At 48.5% G+C, this 17,907-nt stretch overlaps 1 protein-coding gene across 10 annotated transcripts in view; it reads left to right on the top strand.

The window, feature by feature from the left end:
- The first annotated feature begins 5,791 nt into the window (after window positions 1-5,791).
- Window positions 5,792-17,907, top strand: part of FPGS (folylpolyglutamate synthase) — a 24,390-nt gene continuing 12,274 nt past the window's right edge. For 3 of the 10 annotated variants that reach the window (XM_010856902.1, XM_010856901.1, XM_010856891.1), the window contains exon 1: window positions 5,925-6,190. In XM_010856902.1, coding sequence (XP_010855204.1) covers window positions 6,068-6,190 — 123 coding nt within the window. In that variant the 5' untranslated portion in view covers window positions 5,925-6,067. Of the gene's footprint in view, window positions 5,872-5,922; window positions 6,191-8,271; window positions 8,475-17,907 lie in introns of those variants that run through there. The other 7 variants (XM_010856893.1, XM_010856892.1, XM_010856900.1 and 4 more) reach the window with 7 other exon arrangements.

Raw genomic sequence — 17,907 nt, 5'->3', positions numbered from 1 at the left:
TGTGGGCTCTGAGCTGGGACACTCAGGAACAGCACACTCTGTGGAATACCTTTGTTACATTTCCTGTGAGTCTGAAATCTGAGATAGGCACATATGAAGCACATTCTACATTCTGTCCAGTGGGGGCCTCTTAAAGGGGACCTGGGGAAAAAAGATTGGCAAAACCTTTTACCTGAACTGTGCTTTCCTGGTAGGTATTAACCTGGGTCACAGCTTCACAAAAGGCAAGTGAAAGGAAAAAAAAAAATGACTAGCCTATTCGATTCTTGGGGCTGCCAAACACAGCGGCTTAGAATAACCAACTTACTGTCTGTTCTGAGGAGAAAAGTCTGAAATCTGGAGTTGTCATCAGCAAGGTTGGTTCTTTCTGGAGGCTTAGGGAGAATCTATTCTAGCCCCAAGCCCAGGAAGCCTTCAGAGAGCTCTGTACAGAGAGGAACACACTCTGGTGATTTTAAAAAATATCCAATTTTTTTTTTTTTTTGATGGCACCGCATGGTAGTCAGGATCTTAGGTCCCTGACCAGGGATAGAACTCGTGCCCCACTGCAGTGGGAACACAGAGTCTTAACCGCTGGACCACCAGGGAATTCCCACAATCTGATTTAAAAAGAAAACAGTGGAAAACATTATGGGGCTTCCCCGGTGGCTCAATGGTAATGAATCTGCCTGTCAGTGCAGGAGACAGGTTCAATCTCTGATCTGGGAAGATGCCGTATGCTGCGGAGCAGCTAAGCCTTTGCACCACAACTATGGTGCCTCCACTCTCCAGCTCGGGAGCCACAGCCGCTAAGCCCACATGCTCCGCAACAGGAGAAGCCGTTGCAGTGAGAAGACCTTCCTCTGCAACTAGAAGTTACAGTGCGGCTGGAGAGGAGCCCCCACTCACCACAGCTAGAGAAGAGCCCAGCAGCAACGAAGACCCAGCACAGCCAGAAATACAATTATTTAAAAAGAAAACAACAGTATGGAGTTTCCTCAGAAAACTAAAAATAGAATTACCATATGATCCAGCAATCACTCCTGGGCATATATCCAGATGAAATTATAATTCAAAAAGACATGCACTCCTGTGTTCAATAGCCAAAACATGGAACAACCTAATGTCCATCAACAGATAATGAATAAAGATGTGGTGCGCATGCACAGTGAAACTAGTCAGCCATAAGAAGACCCAAGCAGGCGATCCTAAGGGGATCAGCCCTGAATATTCATTGGAAGGACTGATGCTGAAGCTCCAGTACTTTGGCCACCTGATGTTAAGAACTGACTCATTGGAAAAGACCCTGATGCTGGGAAAGACTGAAGGCAGAAGGAGAAGGGGACAACAGAAGATGAGATGGTTGGATGGCATCACCAACTCAACGGACATGAGTTTGAGCAAGCTCTGGGAGCTGCTGATAGGGAATCCTGGTGTGCCACAGTCCATGGGGTTGCAGAGTCACAACTGAGCAATTGAACAGATAAAGCAGGAAATAATGCCATTTGCTGCAACAGGGATGCAACTAGAGAATATCATACTAAGTCAAGTCGGACAAATACCAGATGATACCACTTACATGTGGAACCTAAAAGAGGACAGTAATGAACTTACCTGTGGAACAGAAATGGAATCTGGGCCGCAGAGTATTGACTAGTGGTTGCCAAGACGGAGAGTGGTTGGAGAGAGTTGGATTGGGAGTTTGGGATTAACAGATGCAAACCAGTATATGTAGAATGGATAAACAAAAAGATCCTACTGTACAGCACAGGGAACTATGTTCAATTTCCTCCAATAAACCATAACAAAAGAATATGAAAAAGAATGTAGATACATGTATAACTGAGTCATTTTCCTGTATAGCAGTAATTAATACAACACTGTAATTCAACTATTTGAATTACAGGTGTTTCCCAGGTGGCACTAGTGGTAAAAAAAAAAAACAGCCTGCCAATGCAGGAGACTCGGGTTCAATCCCTGGGTCAGGATGTAAGAGACTTGAGTTAAATCCGTGGGTCAGGAAGATCCGCTGGAGGAGGGCTTGGCAGCCCACTCTAGTATTCTTGCCTGGAGAATCCCATGAACAGACAAGCCTGAATGAAACCTCTCAAGAGTTAGAACAGAACCGGACCTATAAACTTTCTGCCACTCCCAAGACAAAGAGGGCTTCAGCATCCAGGCTGAGATGGCAGGCATACATCTGGTGTCTAGTTCAGGGCCCCCCAAAGTCTAGACACACACAAAATTTGGGAGTTGTCAGAACTCCCAGTTGGTTTTTCAACTCCCATCACATGAAGAAGGGAGAAGAGATGAGGCCCAGTGGGACACTCCAGGGTTCAGTGTCATCAGGGAGTTGAGGACAACAGACAAAATAAGAAGAGACCAGAGGGGGCTTCCCTGACGGCTCAACAGTAAAGAACCCACCTGCAGGGGACACCGGCGCAGTCCCTGATCTAGGAAGATCCCACATGCCTTGGAGCAACTTAGCCCATGTGACACAACTATCAACCTGTGCTCTAGAGCCCAAGAGCCGCAAGTACTGAACCCACATGCTGTGACTAGTGAAGCCCTCACGCCCTACAGCCAGTGTTCCCCAACAAGAGAAGTCACCCCTCAACGAGACGCCCTAGCACGGCAACTAGAAAGTACTCCTGATCACCGCAACTGGAGGGAAGCCCACCCGGCAACGAAGACCCACCACAGCCAAAGATAAATCACTGTATAAAAGAGTTACTCTTTAAAAGAAATCAGAGACCATAGGAGACTTGCCTGACAGTCAAGTGACTGAGACTTCTCTTTCCAATGCAGAGGGTGCAGGTTGGAGATCTAAGATCCCACATGCCTCATGGCCAAAAACACAATACATAAAAACAAACAAAAGGCGGGAGCAGGACTTCCTTGGTAGCGCAGTGGGTAAGAATCCACCTGCCAATGTAGGAGACAAGGGTTCGATCCCTGGTTCTTGAAGATTCTGCATGGAGCACAGCAACGAAGCCCATGTGCCACAACTACTGAGCCAGTGCCGCAATTACTGAGCCCACGTGCTGCCACTACCAAAGCCTGAGCGCCTAGAGCCTGTGCTTGTCAACAAGAGAAGACTTTGCAATGAGAAGCCCGTACACCACAGTGAAGAGTAGCCCCACTTCCTGCAACTAGAAAAAGCCCATGAGCTAACCAAGATCCAGTGCAACCAAAAGGAAAAAAAAAAAAAAAAAAAAGAAGCAATACTGTTATAAATTCAATAAAGACTTAAAAAAAAAGTCATACTCTTTAAAAAAGAAGAGACCATAGAGGAAATTCCATGGTAGTCCAGTGGTTAGGACTTGGTGCTTTCACTGCCAGGCCCCAGGTTCGATCCCTGGTTGGGGAACTAAGATCCTGCAAACCGGGCAGCATGGCCAAAAAAAGAGAGAGAGGGAGACTGTAAGAAGAGTGGGATCCAGGAGCTAAAGAGACAGAGGGTGTTTCTGAGACACAGGATCGATCACTTAGACAAGTGCTGCTGATAGGCCCAGGAGATGGGGATGAGGACTGACTGTCAGGTTTAGCCATGCGGACCTCAGTGGTGACCTTGGCAACAGCCACTGGATGGATTGTTTCAGATGAAACCCCTCTGGGAGCAGTAGGATCCCTGGAGAACAGGAGGAGAGGAACCAAAGACAAGAAGTAGAACAATCTACTGTAGGAGGGTCGGGGAAGGAGCTAGTCTTGCACATTCTAAGATAGGAGCCAGCGCATCATAGAAAGCCCAGCAGGAGAGGATGCCTGTTAATTCTTGTCCTGTACACAGAAGAGCCACGTGGCCCAGTGCACTGTGGCCACGCCAGGGCTACAACCTCAAAAGATCGTGCCCCTACCCTGTTCTCTGCCACTTCTGCCCGACTCGTCCATGAGGTTCAGGGCAACTTTGCTTGTGGAAAAGCATGAGCCCCCATCAGCTTCAGTATGTTAGAGCAGCACTCCCCCAAGGTCAGCACATATCCGATCCCTGACTCACAGGTCTGTGTGGGGCACCTCTAACAAGCTGACGGTCGATGCTACGCTGTTGCCCAGGATCTGGGTGGCACAGGTAGAGCAGGGCCCTGTGACAGGATGCTGGGCGGCCATGCAAAAGGACAAGAAGTATATGCTCTGTGGCAGGAAGACGTTCCAAAGACAACAGATAGAAAGAGCAGGTTACAAAATACTGGGTTGGCCAGAAAGTTCATTCAGGTTTTACCATGAGATCGTATGGAAAAACTCGAATGAACTTCTTGGCCAACCCAGTATCTCCTGCTTCTGCTCTTTTGTAAGAAAAATGGAAGCAATCACACTAAAACATTACCCATGGTTATCAAGGTGTTTCTGTCCTTTAGGTGGCGCTAATGGTAAAGAACCCGCCTGCCAATGCAGGAGATGTAAGAGATGCAGGTTCAATCCCTGGGTCGGGAAGATCTCCTGGGAGGGCATGGCAACCCACTCCAATATTATTGCCTGGAGAATCCCATGGACAGAGGAGTCTTGTGGGCTACAGTCCACGGGGTTGCCAAGAGTCAGACACGACTGAGTGACTGAGCACACAGCACATCCTTTATGCTTCTCTGTGTTTTCTCATATTTCCTGAATTAATATTTTTACTCATGCAATTAAACCATGTTTTAAAAACAACCAGGGCTTCCCTGTGGTCCAGCAGTTAAGAATCAGCCTTGCAATGCAAGGGACATGGGTTCCATCCCTGGTCCAGGAAGATTCCACATGCCTTGGAGCAACCAAGCCCGAGCACCATAACTACTGAGTCTTCACGCACCTAGAGCCCAGGCTCTTCTCAACAAGAGAAGCCAGCATGATGAGAAGGCCTCATACTGCAGTGAAGAGTAGCCCCCACTTGCCGCAACTAGAGTGCAATAACGAAGACCCAGCACAGCTGGAAAAAAAAAAAAAAAAATCTAAACTTAAAAAAAAATTAAAACAACCAAGTGAAAGTCACTCAGCTGTGTCCGACTCTTTGTGACCCCATGGACTATACAGTCCATGGCCAGAATACTGGAGTGGGTAGCCTTTCCCTTCTCCAGGGGATCTTCCTAACACAGGGATCAAACCCAGGTCTCCTGCATTGCGGGTAGATTCTAAACAAGCAAAACAGGTTCTAAACCCTGGAGCTTCTGGCTCCTGTCTCTCCCCACCCTTCATCTCCCCATAGAACACCCCAGAAAGGAGGCTGGGATGAAGTCAGCGGGTGTGAGTCTAATCCCCTTTATCCTTGAACCCTGGGGTGATGTGAGTGTCATCCCCACCTGGGAAGGAAGGTATGTAGCCAGGAATAAATGCTCTTAGAGGGCAGGGCCTCGTGGGGGCATCACCTGAGGCAGCCTGGCACCTGGGAGTCTCCTAAACACTAGAGCGAGCCAGCCACCAGTCTGGCGGATGACTGGAAAGGCCGGGGAAACGGGAAAGGCCTGCACCAGCTCATTTGCCCGGGCCGTCGATGTCACCCCGTAGGCCGAGGACTGGGTCTGTGTCCTGGAGTCTTTCTGATCAAATTATTGGGAGACTCAGCCCTCCCCCCAGCAGGCCTGGACGCCTTAGCTCAAGGGCAGCCCTGTGGCCTCTCCCTCCTCACCAGGGATCCCAGCCGGGCAGGGCCAGGGCAAACAGCCTTAACGGTAAGGGGAGGTGGGCTGCGATAAGAGAAGGCAGATAAAACCAGTCCCACTGGGCACGAAGCCCAGCCTCAAGGCCCGGAAGTCTCCGCATGCCCCCTCCCTAGTACTCCCTTCTGCCTGCTCACCTTTAACCTCCACCGGGTTGTTATTTAACTCACAGGAAGATTCTGACTTAGTCCTGCTCAGAAATCCAGCAGGGAGGCTGAGAGATCCCTGGGCTGATCCCAGGATGAAAGCAGAAGCCTATCAGGTGAGACCTTCTCCCAGGCCCCTGCCCACACCCCCAGGCACACTCCCCCAAGGCCAGGGTGGGAAAAGGCCAGGTCTTGGGAATCCCTCCAGCTCCCCCTCCCCTCTGTGGCCCAGCCCAGGGCAGGCTTGGCAGAGGTACCCACACCCGTGGGTCACTCTGTGCCCCACCCGGTGGGGGAGCGGGAAGCCCAGGGATGAGAGGTGCCAGGTCCCTGGCTACTTGCTGGCCAGTGGCTGAGACGCTCTGGTGGGAAGCAGCCATGGAGGAGCCAGGCCTATCGGGGTGTCCTCTCTCGGCTAAAACTGCCTCCTTCCAGGTAGGAGAACACTGACCTTGGACAGGCGGCCTTCTTCTCTATGGCTACCTTTTGTGCAATGAGTGTAGATAGACCTCAGGGATCCAAGCCATTAGCAATGGTCATAACCTCATACTTTGCAGAGACCCAAGAAAAAAGCCTTGTCATCCTACACCTTGTTCTAAAGGCCTGGGTGGTCCAGGGCCCCCCAGCCCCATGGGCCTCACAGCTTCCTTTTCACCAACTGGAGGCTCCACAGAACCCCCCACCCAGTGTGGGGATGGGAAGCTCTGAAGGAGGACTGGGCAGGAGGTGTGGGAGGCAGCCGAGGCGGCCTTGAGGGTCCTCCTGTGTGCCAGGCCCTGTTACAGACCGGGTTTCGTCTGACTTAACTCTCTAGACTGATCTATGAGAAAGAGCAGTCAGCTCTATTTTAATAATGATAATAACAGTGGCACTATTGATCAAAGAGCTTTCTACCTGCTGGGCCCTGTGCTCGCTGTTGTCTGTGTTTGATGATCTGAGACCATTATTGTCTGCATTTTAAAGATTGGAAGGTGCGAGTAGGAGCTTGTAAGGACTTGGCTTGTTGAAGGTCTCTGCTGTTGCTGCTAAGTCACTTCAGTCGTGTCTGACTCTGTGCGACCCCATAGACGGCAGCCCACCAGGCTCCCCCGTCCCTGGGATTCTCCAGGCAAGAACACTGGAGTGGGTTGCCATTTCCTTCTCCAATGCATGAAAGTGAAAAGTGAAAGTGAAGTTGCTCAGTCGTGTGCTCACCTCCAGACCTCTGAGGCCAGCAGCACTGCGACCCCAACTTTACAGATGAGGAAACAGGGCTTCAGGGGCAAGGAGACTGCCAGCTCAGAAGCGGCAGAATCATCCTTGGAGGGGACCAGCTAGAGCTGGGGGTGGGAACCCCAGGCTGGACTATGTGAGTCTGTAGACACTAGACAAGTTGCTTAGCCTCTTTGAGCCTCAGTTTCCTCCTCTGTAGAATAGGCACCACAAGATTGCCTGTCTCCCTCTTGGGATGGCTATGCGAGGCCCTGTGAGGATCTCACGGCTGTTGTGGCTCAGCCAGCGTTGACTGGGGCTGCACACCAGGCTGGCCGCTTCCCCCAACCCCTGACAGAGAGGACCTTCCGCCCAGCAACAGAGGAGCAGCGCCAGAAGCCAGGGGATGGGAGTTATGGCTTCTTCAAGGTCAGCCAGGCCCCCTGGCTCTTGAGGCCAGGACCCTAGAGAGGTGAGGCGACCTGACACACAGTGTGGTCCCCTCACCAGGGGCAGCCTCCTGGGCTGGGGAGTATTGGCATTTCACACGGCTTCTCATCTTCCTCTGAACTGAGAGCCGGCTCAAGGCCAGAGCCCAGTTAGTTGACCAGATGACCAGGCACTCCAAGGGCACAGGGCAGCTGTGGGCAGGGTCCAGGGATGTCTGGAGTGCACTGTGGTTATTGTGCAGTCACCAGGTCGTGCCCAACTTTTTGTCACCCCCACGAACTGCAGAACGCCAGGCTTCCCTGTCCTTCACTGTCTCCCAGAGTTTGCTCAAACTCATGTCCATTGGGAGGCCTGGTATTACAGACCCCTGTGAATGACTACGCCACTTCCCCTGTTAGGCCTCTGTTGTCTTCCCGAGAAATGGGTCCCAGAACAGGCCTTCCCTCACAGGGTGGGTGTGAGGATCAAAGGAGACAGATGTGTATAAAAGTCCTTGCACAGTGCTGATGTCTAGGAAGAACTTGTATTGTTATTTAAGAAAACCCATGTTACAAAAAAAAAAAAACCACGAGCCAGGGTTTCCCTAGCTTGATCAGAGGGGCTAAATTTGGAATCAAAAGGGGCTGGAACTGAGCTGAATCCTTGAACCAACTTGCTAGTTGGTGACCTTCCCAGGTGATTCCTTGCCTCCTATCCTCTGTTTCCTCACCTGTAAAATGGGCTCAGTACAGCACCAGGCAAGGAGGAGGCTCTGTAAATCTTACCTCCAGGGAGAAGGTACCAAGGACAATCATGGTTGCAGAGTGTCATAAACTGAGAAAACATGTTCCACACTTTTTTTTTTTCCTTTCTGAAAATGGGCAATCTGCTCTCAGGTTTGAGCAAAGAAAGGATCGGCCAGCTCAGAGACCACTCAGGCCCTTCGGGGAGGTGGCAGAACTGAAGCCAGCCTTTCAGTGGCATGTCCCACCTCAAGGCTCCACGCCACACACCTGGTGCCCTTCGAAAGGCCTTCTTGGCTATGAGTGGAGACCCCAGAAACTTCCCAGGAGCGTCTGGGAGCCACACCTGCTTCCAGGTCAGTTCTGGCCCCTTGCTGGGCCTCAGTACCCCCAGCTGCTGACCAGGAATGTTGATCAAGAAGAGCTCTGAGGGATTTCCTTGGCAGTCCAGTGGTTAAGACTTCACCTTCCAATGCAGGGGTGAGGGTTCGATCCCTAGTAGGGAAACTAAGATCCCATGTGCCTCTTGGCCAAAAAAACCCAAAATATAAAACAGAAGCAATATTGTAACAAATTCAATAAAGACTTTAAAAATGGCCACATCAAAAAATCTTAAAAACAAAAAAACAGTAGAACTCTGAGGTGCTGGTCAACTAACATGGAAGGAATCATTCATTCTTTTTCCCACTTAGGCATGTTACCAGGGGAAAAATTATAAAATACATACAAGCAAAAGGACGGTAACAGTCACCTCTAAATAAAAATTTTTAAAAAGAAAAAAATATATATATATACTTATAAAAAGTCACTTCTAGCCTTACCTCTCAGAGCTAATCATAGTTACCTTTTAGGAGAAAAATGCCCAGGCTAGTTTCTAAATTGTAATTATTTGAACAAAAATGGGATCCCAGTGTCCATACTGAGTCATCAAAAGGTTTGTTCCCTTAACAAGCTTCTTACATCAAAATTTATAATGCTCTGTTAGAAAACATTTATTTTGAAATGCTGATACAGTCACATGGTTTAGAATCTAAAAGGTACAAAAGGGTAGATGGCAAGAATGTGGCAAGGGGACATTTGATCAGAGATCTGAAATGATCATGAGTTAGTCACGTGAACTTTAGGGGGAAGATCATTCCGGACGGAGGGAATCCCAGTGCAAAAGCCCTGAGGCTCTGTCGTGCGCTCACTCTGTATGACCTTGGGCTGGCTGAGCAACCCCTCTGCCTCAGTTTCCCATCTTCATAAGGAGGATAATCACAGTACTCCTCAAGCCGCTGTGAGGATTAAATGAATACCTTTCATGCTAAGTAACCTCAGATATGCAGATGACACCACCCTTATGGCAGAAAGTGAAGAGGAACTAAAAAGCCTCTTGATGAAGGTGAAAGAGGAGAGTGAAAAAGTTGGCTTAAAGCTCAACATTCAGAAAACAAAGATCATGGCATCTGGTCCCATCACTTTATGGGAAATAGATGGGGAAACAGTGGAAACAGTGTCAGACTTTATTTTTGGGGGCTCCAAAATCACTGCCGATGGTGACTGCAGCCATGAAATTAAAAGACGCTTACTTCTTGGAAAGAAAGTTATGACCAACCTAGATAGCGTATTCAAAAGCAGAGACATTACTTTGCCAACAAAGGTTCATCTAGTCAAGGCTATGGTTTTTCCAGTGGTCATGTATGGATGTGAGCGTTGGACTGTGAAGAAAGCTGAACGCTGAAGAATTGATGCTTTTGAAGTGTGGTATTGGAGAAGATTCTTGAGAGTCCCTTAGACTGCAAGGAGATCCAACCAGTCCATTCTGAAGGAGATCAGCCCTGGGATTTCTTTGGAGGGAATGATGCTAAAGCTGAAACTCCAGTACTTTGGCCACCTCATTCGAAGAGTTGACTTATTGGAAAAGACTCTGATGCTGGGAGGGATTGGGGGCAGGAGGAGAAGGGGACGACAGAGGATGAGATGGCTGGATGGCATCACTGACTCGATGGACGTGAGTCTGAGTGAACTCTGGGAGTTGGTGATGGACAAGGAGGCCTGGCGTGCTGCGATTCATGGGGTTGCAAAGAGTCGGACATGACTGAGCGACTGAACTGAACTGAACTGAACTTCATGCTAAGTGCTCAGTAGACGTGGACTTTCACAAAGGTGGGCGTGAGCTTGGTGTGTTTGAGAATCAGAGGAGACCAGCAGGGCTGGGGGCAATGGTAAGATCAAAAGTTTGGACACCATCCTAAGTGCAGTGAGAATCCATGGGGAGATTTGAAGCAGGAGAGAGGAGATCTGTTTTTGTTTTTTTTTTTTTTAATGATTTAAACGGGGATTTCCTTGGTGGTCCAGTGGTTAAGATTCCACACTTCCAATGCAGGGAGTGCGGGTTTGATCCTTGGTTGAGGAACTAAGATTCTCCATGTCACGTGGCATGGCCAAAAAAAGACAAAAAAAAAGGGGAAACAATTGTGGTTGTGGGGGTCAAGAGGAACAACAGCAAGGAGGTGATAGGTTAGACCAGCAGTGATGGCCTGGGCCTGGAGGGATGGCAGTGAGGCCTAGCTTTATTTATTTATTTACCTTTATGATTGTATTTATTTATGGTTGTGCTTTTCTCCAGTTGCAGTGAAAACAGGGGCTACTCACTAGTTGCGGTGCGTGGGCTTCTCATTGCGGCAGAGTCTCTTGTTACAGAGCATGGGCTCTAGGGCATGCGGGCTTCCGTAGTTGTGACACGTGGGCTCAGTAGTTGAGGCTCCCAGGCTCTAGGGCACGGGTTCAGTAGTTGCTCCACGGCATGTGGGATCTTCCTGGGTTAGGGATCAAGCCGTGTCTCCAGCATTGGCAGGTGGATTCTTTACCCCTGAGTCACCAGGGAAGCCCGAGGCCTAGCTTAAGACTTGAGCCCCCTGGGTGGAGCTGTTCCCCAAACTGAAAAGCCCTGGGGAGCAGCTGAGATGCTTGCAGACGCTGAGCGGTCACCAGGCACTCATGTCGGTAGCCAGCGAAGAGGGACATTTGAAAGTCAAACATGGTCACATGTTTGACATGTGACCGGGGACAGCAGGGACCACCTCGGGGAGAGGGGTGTGAGTCCTTGGCCGCAACGGGAGGAGGTCGGAGGGGAGAACGCAGAGCCAGCAGGGCTCACCCAGCCAGGAAGGAGGAGGATGGGGAGGGGAGGTGTCCAGGAAGCTGAGAACAAAGGGTTTCAGGAAGAAGGGCGTCATCAGGTCATCAACTGTGTCACCTGCCACCCGAGATGGAGGGTGATAAACAGCACGTGGGCCCCTGAGCACAGCTCCAGTTGTTTGTTTCCTCGGGGTCAACCTTAGAAGCAGGAGAACCGCAGGGTCGGAGGGAGGCCCATTTTTAAGGTCCGCTGCCCTCCTAATACACTAAATCCATTCATACCTCTGGAGCCAGAGTCAGGGTGAGGATAAGGAGAGGCTGCTCCACTGAGGATATGGAATTCTGTTTAAGGCAAGTTTCTTCTCACCCAGCGACAGAAAAGAATTTCCATGTAGGTCCCTGGATATAAGCTGACATTCAGAGGTGAGGGGAGCCCTTATGTATCAGAGGGTCTGAATCTGGATGTGGCCATTGGAAATGTACCCTCCCTTCTGAATGCTAGTCTTCTGCATAAACCTGCCAAAGAGCTTGAACCTCGTCTGGTCTTCACAGAACCCTGGGTGGGGGTGGGGAATGGCCAGCGGAACCCCTCTAGTCCTGGCTCTCTGGAGTGCCTTTGGAGACTCTTGGCATCATCAAGACCCAGCCTCCCCTGGAAATTATGAGATGGGACAGAACTCATTTCAGCCTTGTCCTATTAAGAAGACTGCAAGTCAAGACAGAATCAGAAAGAGGAAGCAAATTGCCCAAGGTCACACAGAGCATCGACAGCAGAGATTAACCAGACCGGTGGTGGCAAGTTGGGGCAGGTTTTAAAGCCAGGAAATCTGGCTTTGCGTCTTAGCTCTGCCACACACTGTCTCACTCTGAATGAGGTGCTTACCCTCTGTGAGCCTCCATTTTGCAACCTGTCAAATGGGGATAATCTTTCATTCATATATTTTTTGTGAGGATTAAAAAGAGATTGCAATGCCAATTCCAGGGATAAATGCTAAAGGAACCCACCCAAAAGAGCAAAGAGGAAAAGTTTAGGGGAAAGGTGTTTCAGGCAGAGGTAAAAGTTGTGAGCATGAGCTTGGCCAAGACCAAGTCTTGAAGTCTTTGCCAGCTGTCACGATGAGGCAGGAGAGAGAGCAGTAACTCAGGCAGATCTGCGTCTAGATAGCCCAGCATGGTGCCTTTGCTGACCTGCTGTGTGGCCCCAAGCTGTCTCTCTTCCTCTCTGGTCCCCAACCTCCCGTCCCTACAGGCTTTAAACAGAAATCACAAATCTTTGTTCTTTTCAAGTTTCATTCTTCACTCTTCTCTTGCTCCCTGGGCAGGGTGCTCCAAGAGCAGAGCCTTGTCATCTGTCCCCACAAGCCAGTGTCCCCATCACCGAACCCAGGTCTGGCAGAGACCATTTCTCACCAAATGAACACATGAATGGATGGATGGATCACACCCTTTCCCTTTGGGAGGGTGGAGGGTTGAAGCAGGACCCCCTGGCCCCTCACTACCCTCCGTGCATGCCTGCAGACCTGCCTCCCATGGGTGGACACTGGCCTGCTTGCCAGTTTCCCTGAGTCCTTGTTTTCTCTGTTCTCCACACAGTGGATTTGTTTCTATTGTTCTTTATGAAGAATGAGACCAAAAGGCCAACAGTGGTTCTCCGGGTGCACTATGAAAGTGCTTTTGATTTTCTCCTTTATACTTTAGCTTCTTTCTTGTACAAATATCTGTAGCTTTTCAAATAAAAAGCAATGATGAGACTTTCCTGGTGGTCCAGCGGCTAAGACTCCATGCTCCCAGTGCAGGGGGCCCTGGTTTGATCCTGGTCAGGGAGCTAGATCCCACATGCCACAACTAAGACTTGTTGTTGTTTTTCAGTCGCTCAGTTGCGTCAGACTCTGTGACCTCACGGACTGCAGCATGCCAGGCTTCCCTGTCCTTCACTCTCTCCTGGAGTTTGCTCAGATTCGTGTCCATTGAGTCGATGATGCCAGCCAACCATCTCATCCTCTGTCATGCCCTTTCCTTCTGCCCTCAATCTTTCCCAGCATTAGGATCTTTTCCAATGAGACAGCTGTTCGCATCAGATGGCCAAAGTATTGAAGCTGCATGACCTGGTGCAGCTTCACCTAAGACCTAGTGTAGCCAAATAAAATTTTTTTTAAAAAAGCCATAATGCAAAGGAGATGAGGGGAATGCTAAAGAAATACAAATGACCTTTTTTAAAAAATTAATTATTTTTATTTTGGCTATGCTGGGTCTTTGTTGCTAAGCAGGCTTTTCTCTAGTTGTGCAGAGCAGGGCCTACCCCCTAGTTGCAGGGCACAGGCTTCTCATTGCGGTGGCTTCTTTTGTTGCTGAGCACAGGCTCCAGGCATGGGCACTTCAGTGGTTGTGGCTCCCAGGGCCTAGAGCACAGGCTCAATGGTTGTGGACCATGGGCTTAGTTGCTCTGCTGCATGTGAGGTCATCCTGGACCAGGGACCGAACCCATGTCTCCTGCATTGGCAGGTGGATTCTTTACCACTGAGCCACGAGGGAAGCCCTTGACTTTTAAAGATAAAAAATGCTCACCCTCCTTCATAATAAAATAAATGCAAAAGATAGCTACCCTGAGAATACATGTTTACCCCTATGGGACTGGCAAGATCAGAGTTGGCTAATGGTGTATGCTGCTGAGGAAATAGATGGCTCATGCCCCTCAGGGCCATGGGGGTGGAAACCGGCCTTGTCCCTATGGAGGACAACGTGGCAGTCTGTATGAAAGTGTCGAATGCACATCACCTTTGATCCAGCCATTGCACTTCCTGGGATTTATCCATCAGATGTGCTCACACATGGAAGGAACAATGTTACCCGCCGTAGCATTGCTTGTGATGGCCAAATATTGAAAACCTAAACATCCATCAGTAAGAGACTGGCCACATACACGACAGTACTTCCACACCAAGGAGTACTATGCAGCTTTAAAAAACCAAATTAGCCAATACAGCCTCTCTTATGTGGCAACACAGTCCAGAATAAGGTCTAGGATATAAAGTTATATGGGAATGTAGTGTATATAGTCTGCTGCTATCTTTGAGTATAAAGAAGTGTGTGTGTTAGTCGCTCAGTCATGTCCGACTCTTGGTGATGCCATGGACTGTAGCCCACTAGGCTTCTCTGTCCATGGAATTCTCCAGGCAAGAATACTTGAGTATAAATAAGAAATCAATATATATTTGTATTTCCTTGTAATTGCATAAAATGTCTCTAGAAAAATCACAAGAAGCATAACTTTGCTTTTGGGTGGAGGAATTAGGTTGCTAGGACCTGGGGCGGGAGGGAAGCTTTTCCCAGTGTACCTTTTCGTACCTCTCACTATTTAAATGATATGATGTATTAGCCATCCAAAAAAAAAAAAGTGAGAATTTAAAGACAAAATAAAAAGTAAGAAGCAGTTTGAATACAACAAAGAAGATAAATCGATTGTATTCCTTCCCCTCTTAAATTTCCAGGTGTCATTGGCTATAAAAATTGTCCTTGGAGGGAATTCCCTGATGGTCCAGTGGTTAGGACATGGTGCTTTGACAGCTGGGATCCCGAAGCAGTCATGGGATCAGCCAAAACAAACAAAAAAAAAAAACGATCCTTAGAGAACATGGAGGAAAGGCCACTGGGTGACTTTGCCAAGGCTTCTTGTTTTTGTTGTTCAGTCGCTAAGTCACGACCGACTCCTTGTGATCCCATGGACTGTAGCATGCCAGGCTCCTCTGTCCTCCATTATCTCCCGGAGTTTGCTCAAATTCAGGTCCATTGAGTCGGTAATGCTCTTTAATCATCTCATCCTCTGCCATCCCCATCGCCTCCTGCCCTCAGTCTTTCCCAGAAGCAAGATCTTTTCCAATGAGTCAACTCTTCACAAAGTGACCAAAGTCCTGAAGTTTTAGCAGTTTACTGAAATAGAAGCCTGGAAAGAAGCTCAATTTCACTGTAGCCAGGGAAATACACGATAAGAATGACAGGGTACTCCACACCCCGCCATCTGGGGGACATTCTGGAATAGGGGTGCTCTCTCCACACACACAACTGATGGGCTGCAACGTTTCCAGTGTTGGGGGGAAGGAATGCAAATACCCCTGGACCCAAATGTTCCTCATCCCATGCAATCTCACCCTCAGAAATTTAAGCCCCTGGTGTAGATGCTACCCACTGCGGCAGAGCACTGCAGGCAAGGAGGGAATGCATTATGGTATAGCCACTGCTTCTGAGCTAGCAGTGCCCCCACCTCCAGTGGGGGGGCGGGCCAGGAGGAAGGTATAGAGGCTAGGAATAAGGACTCTGGGGCCAGAGCTCAAATTTTGATGTTTTGACTTGGGCCTGTGCCTTTATTTCTCTGGGCCTCAGTTTCCTCACTTGTGAAACAGGGCATAATACTGGTACCTATTTCACAGGATTTTGGTGATTAAATGAGTAATTATGTAGAATGGATTTAAAGCAGTGCTTGGCCCAAAAAGGTTCTACTTAACTGTTTGCTAAGTAATGGTCTTAAAGGGATCCCTCCTTATTTTTTAGGTTTTTTTTTTTTGAGGGGGTTGGTTTTATTTTCTTTTTTGACCCTGAAGCATGCAGGAGCTTAGTTCCCTGACCAGGGATTGAACCCATGCCCCCTGCAATGAAAGCACGGAGTCTTAACCACTAGACCACCAGGGAAGTCTATGGATCCCTATAGGCTTATTGTTGAGTATGACTGTTAAGATGCAGAAAGTATTGTCATTTGCATCAGCAAGGTTCTATAGGGAGTTCTCTGGTAGTCTAGTGGTTAGGATTTGGGGCTTTCACTGTGGCCTGGGTTCAATCCCTGGTGGGGGGACCGAGATCCCGCAAGCTGGGCTGCATGGCCCAGAAAAACCAAAATAAAAAAGCCCAAGGCCCTAGCGAGTTGTGTCTGTGATTTCACGAGCAGACACACACCAGGGGACACACACTTGGTTGTCAATGTTCTTGTCGTTCAGTCACTAAGTCGCGCCCAACTCTTTGGGACTCCATGGACAGTAGCATGCCAGGCACCTCTGTCCTCCACTGTCTCCCAGAGTTTGTTCAAATTCACGTCCACTGAGTCAGTGATGCTATCTAACTACCTCATTCTCTGCCGCCCCCTTCTCCTTTTGCTTTCCGTCTTTCCCAGCATCAGGTTTTTTCCAGTGAGTTGGCTCTTCACATCAAGTGGCCAAAGTGTTGGAGCTTTAGGTTCAGCATCAGTCCTTCCCATGGATATTCAGGATTGATTTATTTTGGGATTGACTGGTTTGATCTCCTTGGCTGTCAATAAGAATTACCAAAGGTGGGGGGAGAAAGAGGGTTAAGCAAAAGAAAAAAAACATTTAATGCCATTTTATGATCAATTTTATGCAGTTATTAAGTTATAATGTATAAAGAAAGTTTCAATGATTTTTAAAAAAGAAGAAAACTAAGCAAGACAACAACCTGTCCATCTCCCATGGGGCAGGGGTGGGGCACCCACCAGTGATATGAAGAGCAGAAGTCTAGCCAATGACAGAATCTTCCCAACACATGTGTTTATTTCAAAATCAAACAATCTCTGCTAAATATTTAGACCCAGTATCTGCAGGAAAGAGGGAGAGACTACTACCATCAGTTGTTAAGGGACTGCCTTTTATCTGAGGAAACTTCTCTAGAAGCTTCTTGCAGCAACTCCCCACCACTACCCAAACACACACACCTTTCCAAGTCTCAACTGTAGAAAGGGAATCTCCATACTACTTTTTCCCCATGCTACCAGTTGGAACCAAGAAGGTCATATACAGGGACTTCCCTGGTGGTCTGTGGTTAAAACTCTGTACTACCCATGCAGGGGGCCCAGGTTCAACCCTTGGTCAGGGATCTAATGGGGGTGCCAAAAATTAAAGTAAAAAAAGATTAAGAAAAGTAAAAATATTTTTAAATCAAGAGCAAAAGTATTAATTTAAAAAATTAAGTCATAGAAAAAGTTCTGAAAACTCCAGGACAAACCTGGATCCTCCACCCACAGGTAGGGCAGATTACTGCCCTCTCTGAGGGCAGCTCTCTCTAAACAGCACATCTTCCAAGGTGCAAATCTAATCTTGTCATCCTTTCTTAGAACCATTTTATTGTAATCCAAATCTAAATGCAACCCAATTTCTTATAAGGCCACAAGATCCTGCTGGCTCTGGCATCCTGTCACCCTGGGGCTCACTAACTGTGCTCAATCTCCACAGTTCATGAGGTCAGGATGTTGCCTCTTCCAGGAAGCCTTCCCAGGCTGCCCAGGAATGGTTAGGGGACCCAGTAGCTGTAGGTGCCTGGTTTTTGGTCTGTTACCCTGCAGTCGAGCTGTCAGATTCATGAGGGCAGAGGCCACATCCCTGCAGTTTGTCTCTGTGTTGGGTCGTGATGTTTTGGGAGCTGCGATTCAGTGACCTCCCTGAGGTGTCCACAAGTTCTGTCATTGTATCCTGGCCCGTTGAGTCCTAAAATGTTGATGTTCACTCTTGCCATCTCCTGTTTGACCACTTCCCATTTGCCTTGATTCATGGACCTAATATTCCAAGCAACAGTTAGAACTGGACATGGAACAACAGACTGGCTCCAAATAGGAAAAGGAGTACGTCAAGGCCGTATATTGTCACCCTGCTTATTTAACTTATATGCAGG

Source organism: Bison bison, unplaced genomic scaffold, assembly GCF_000754665.1.
Source record: "Bison bison bison isolate TAMUID 2011002044 unplaced genomic scaffold, Bison_UMD1.0 scf7180017864375, whole genome shotgun sequence".
In the NCBI taxonomy this organism is placed as follows: Eukaryota; Metazoa; Chordata; class Mammalia; order Artiodactyla; family Bovidae; genus Bison; species Bison bison.
Note: the sequence above shows the minus strand (reverse complement) of the source record. Positions and strands in the feature narration are given on the sequence as shown.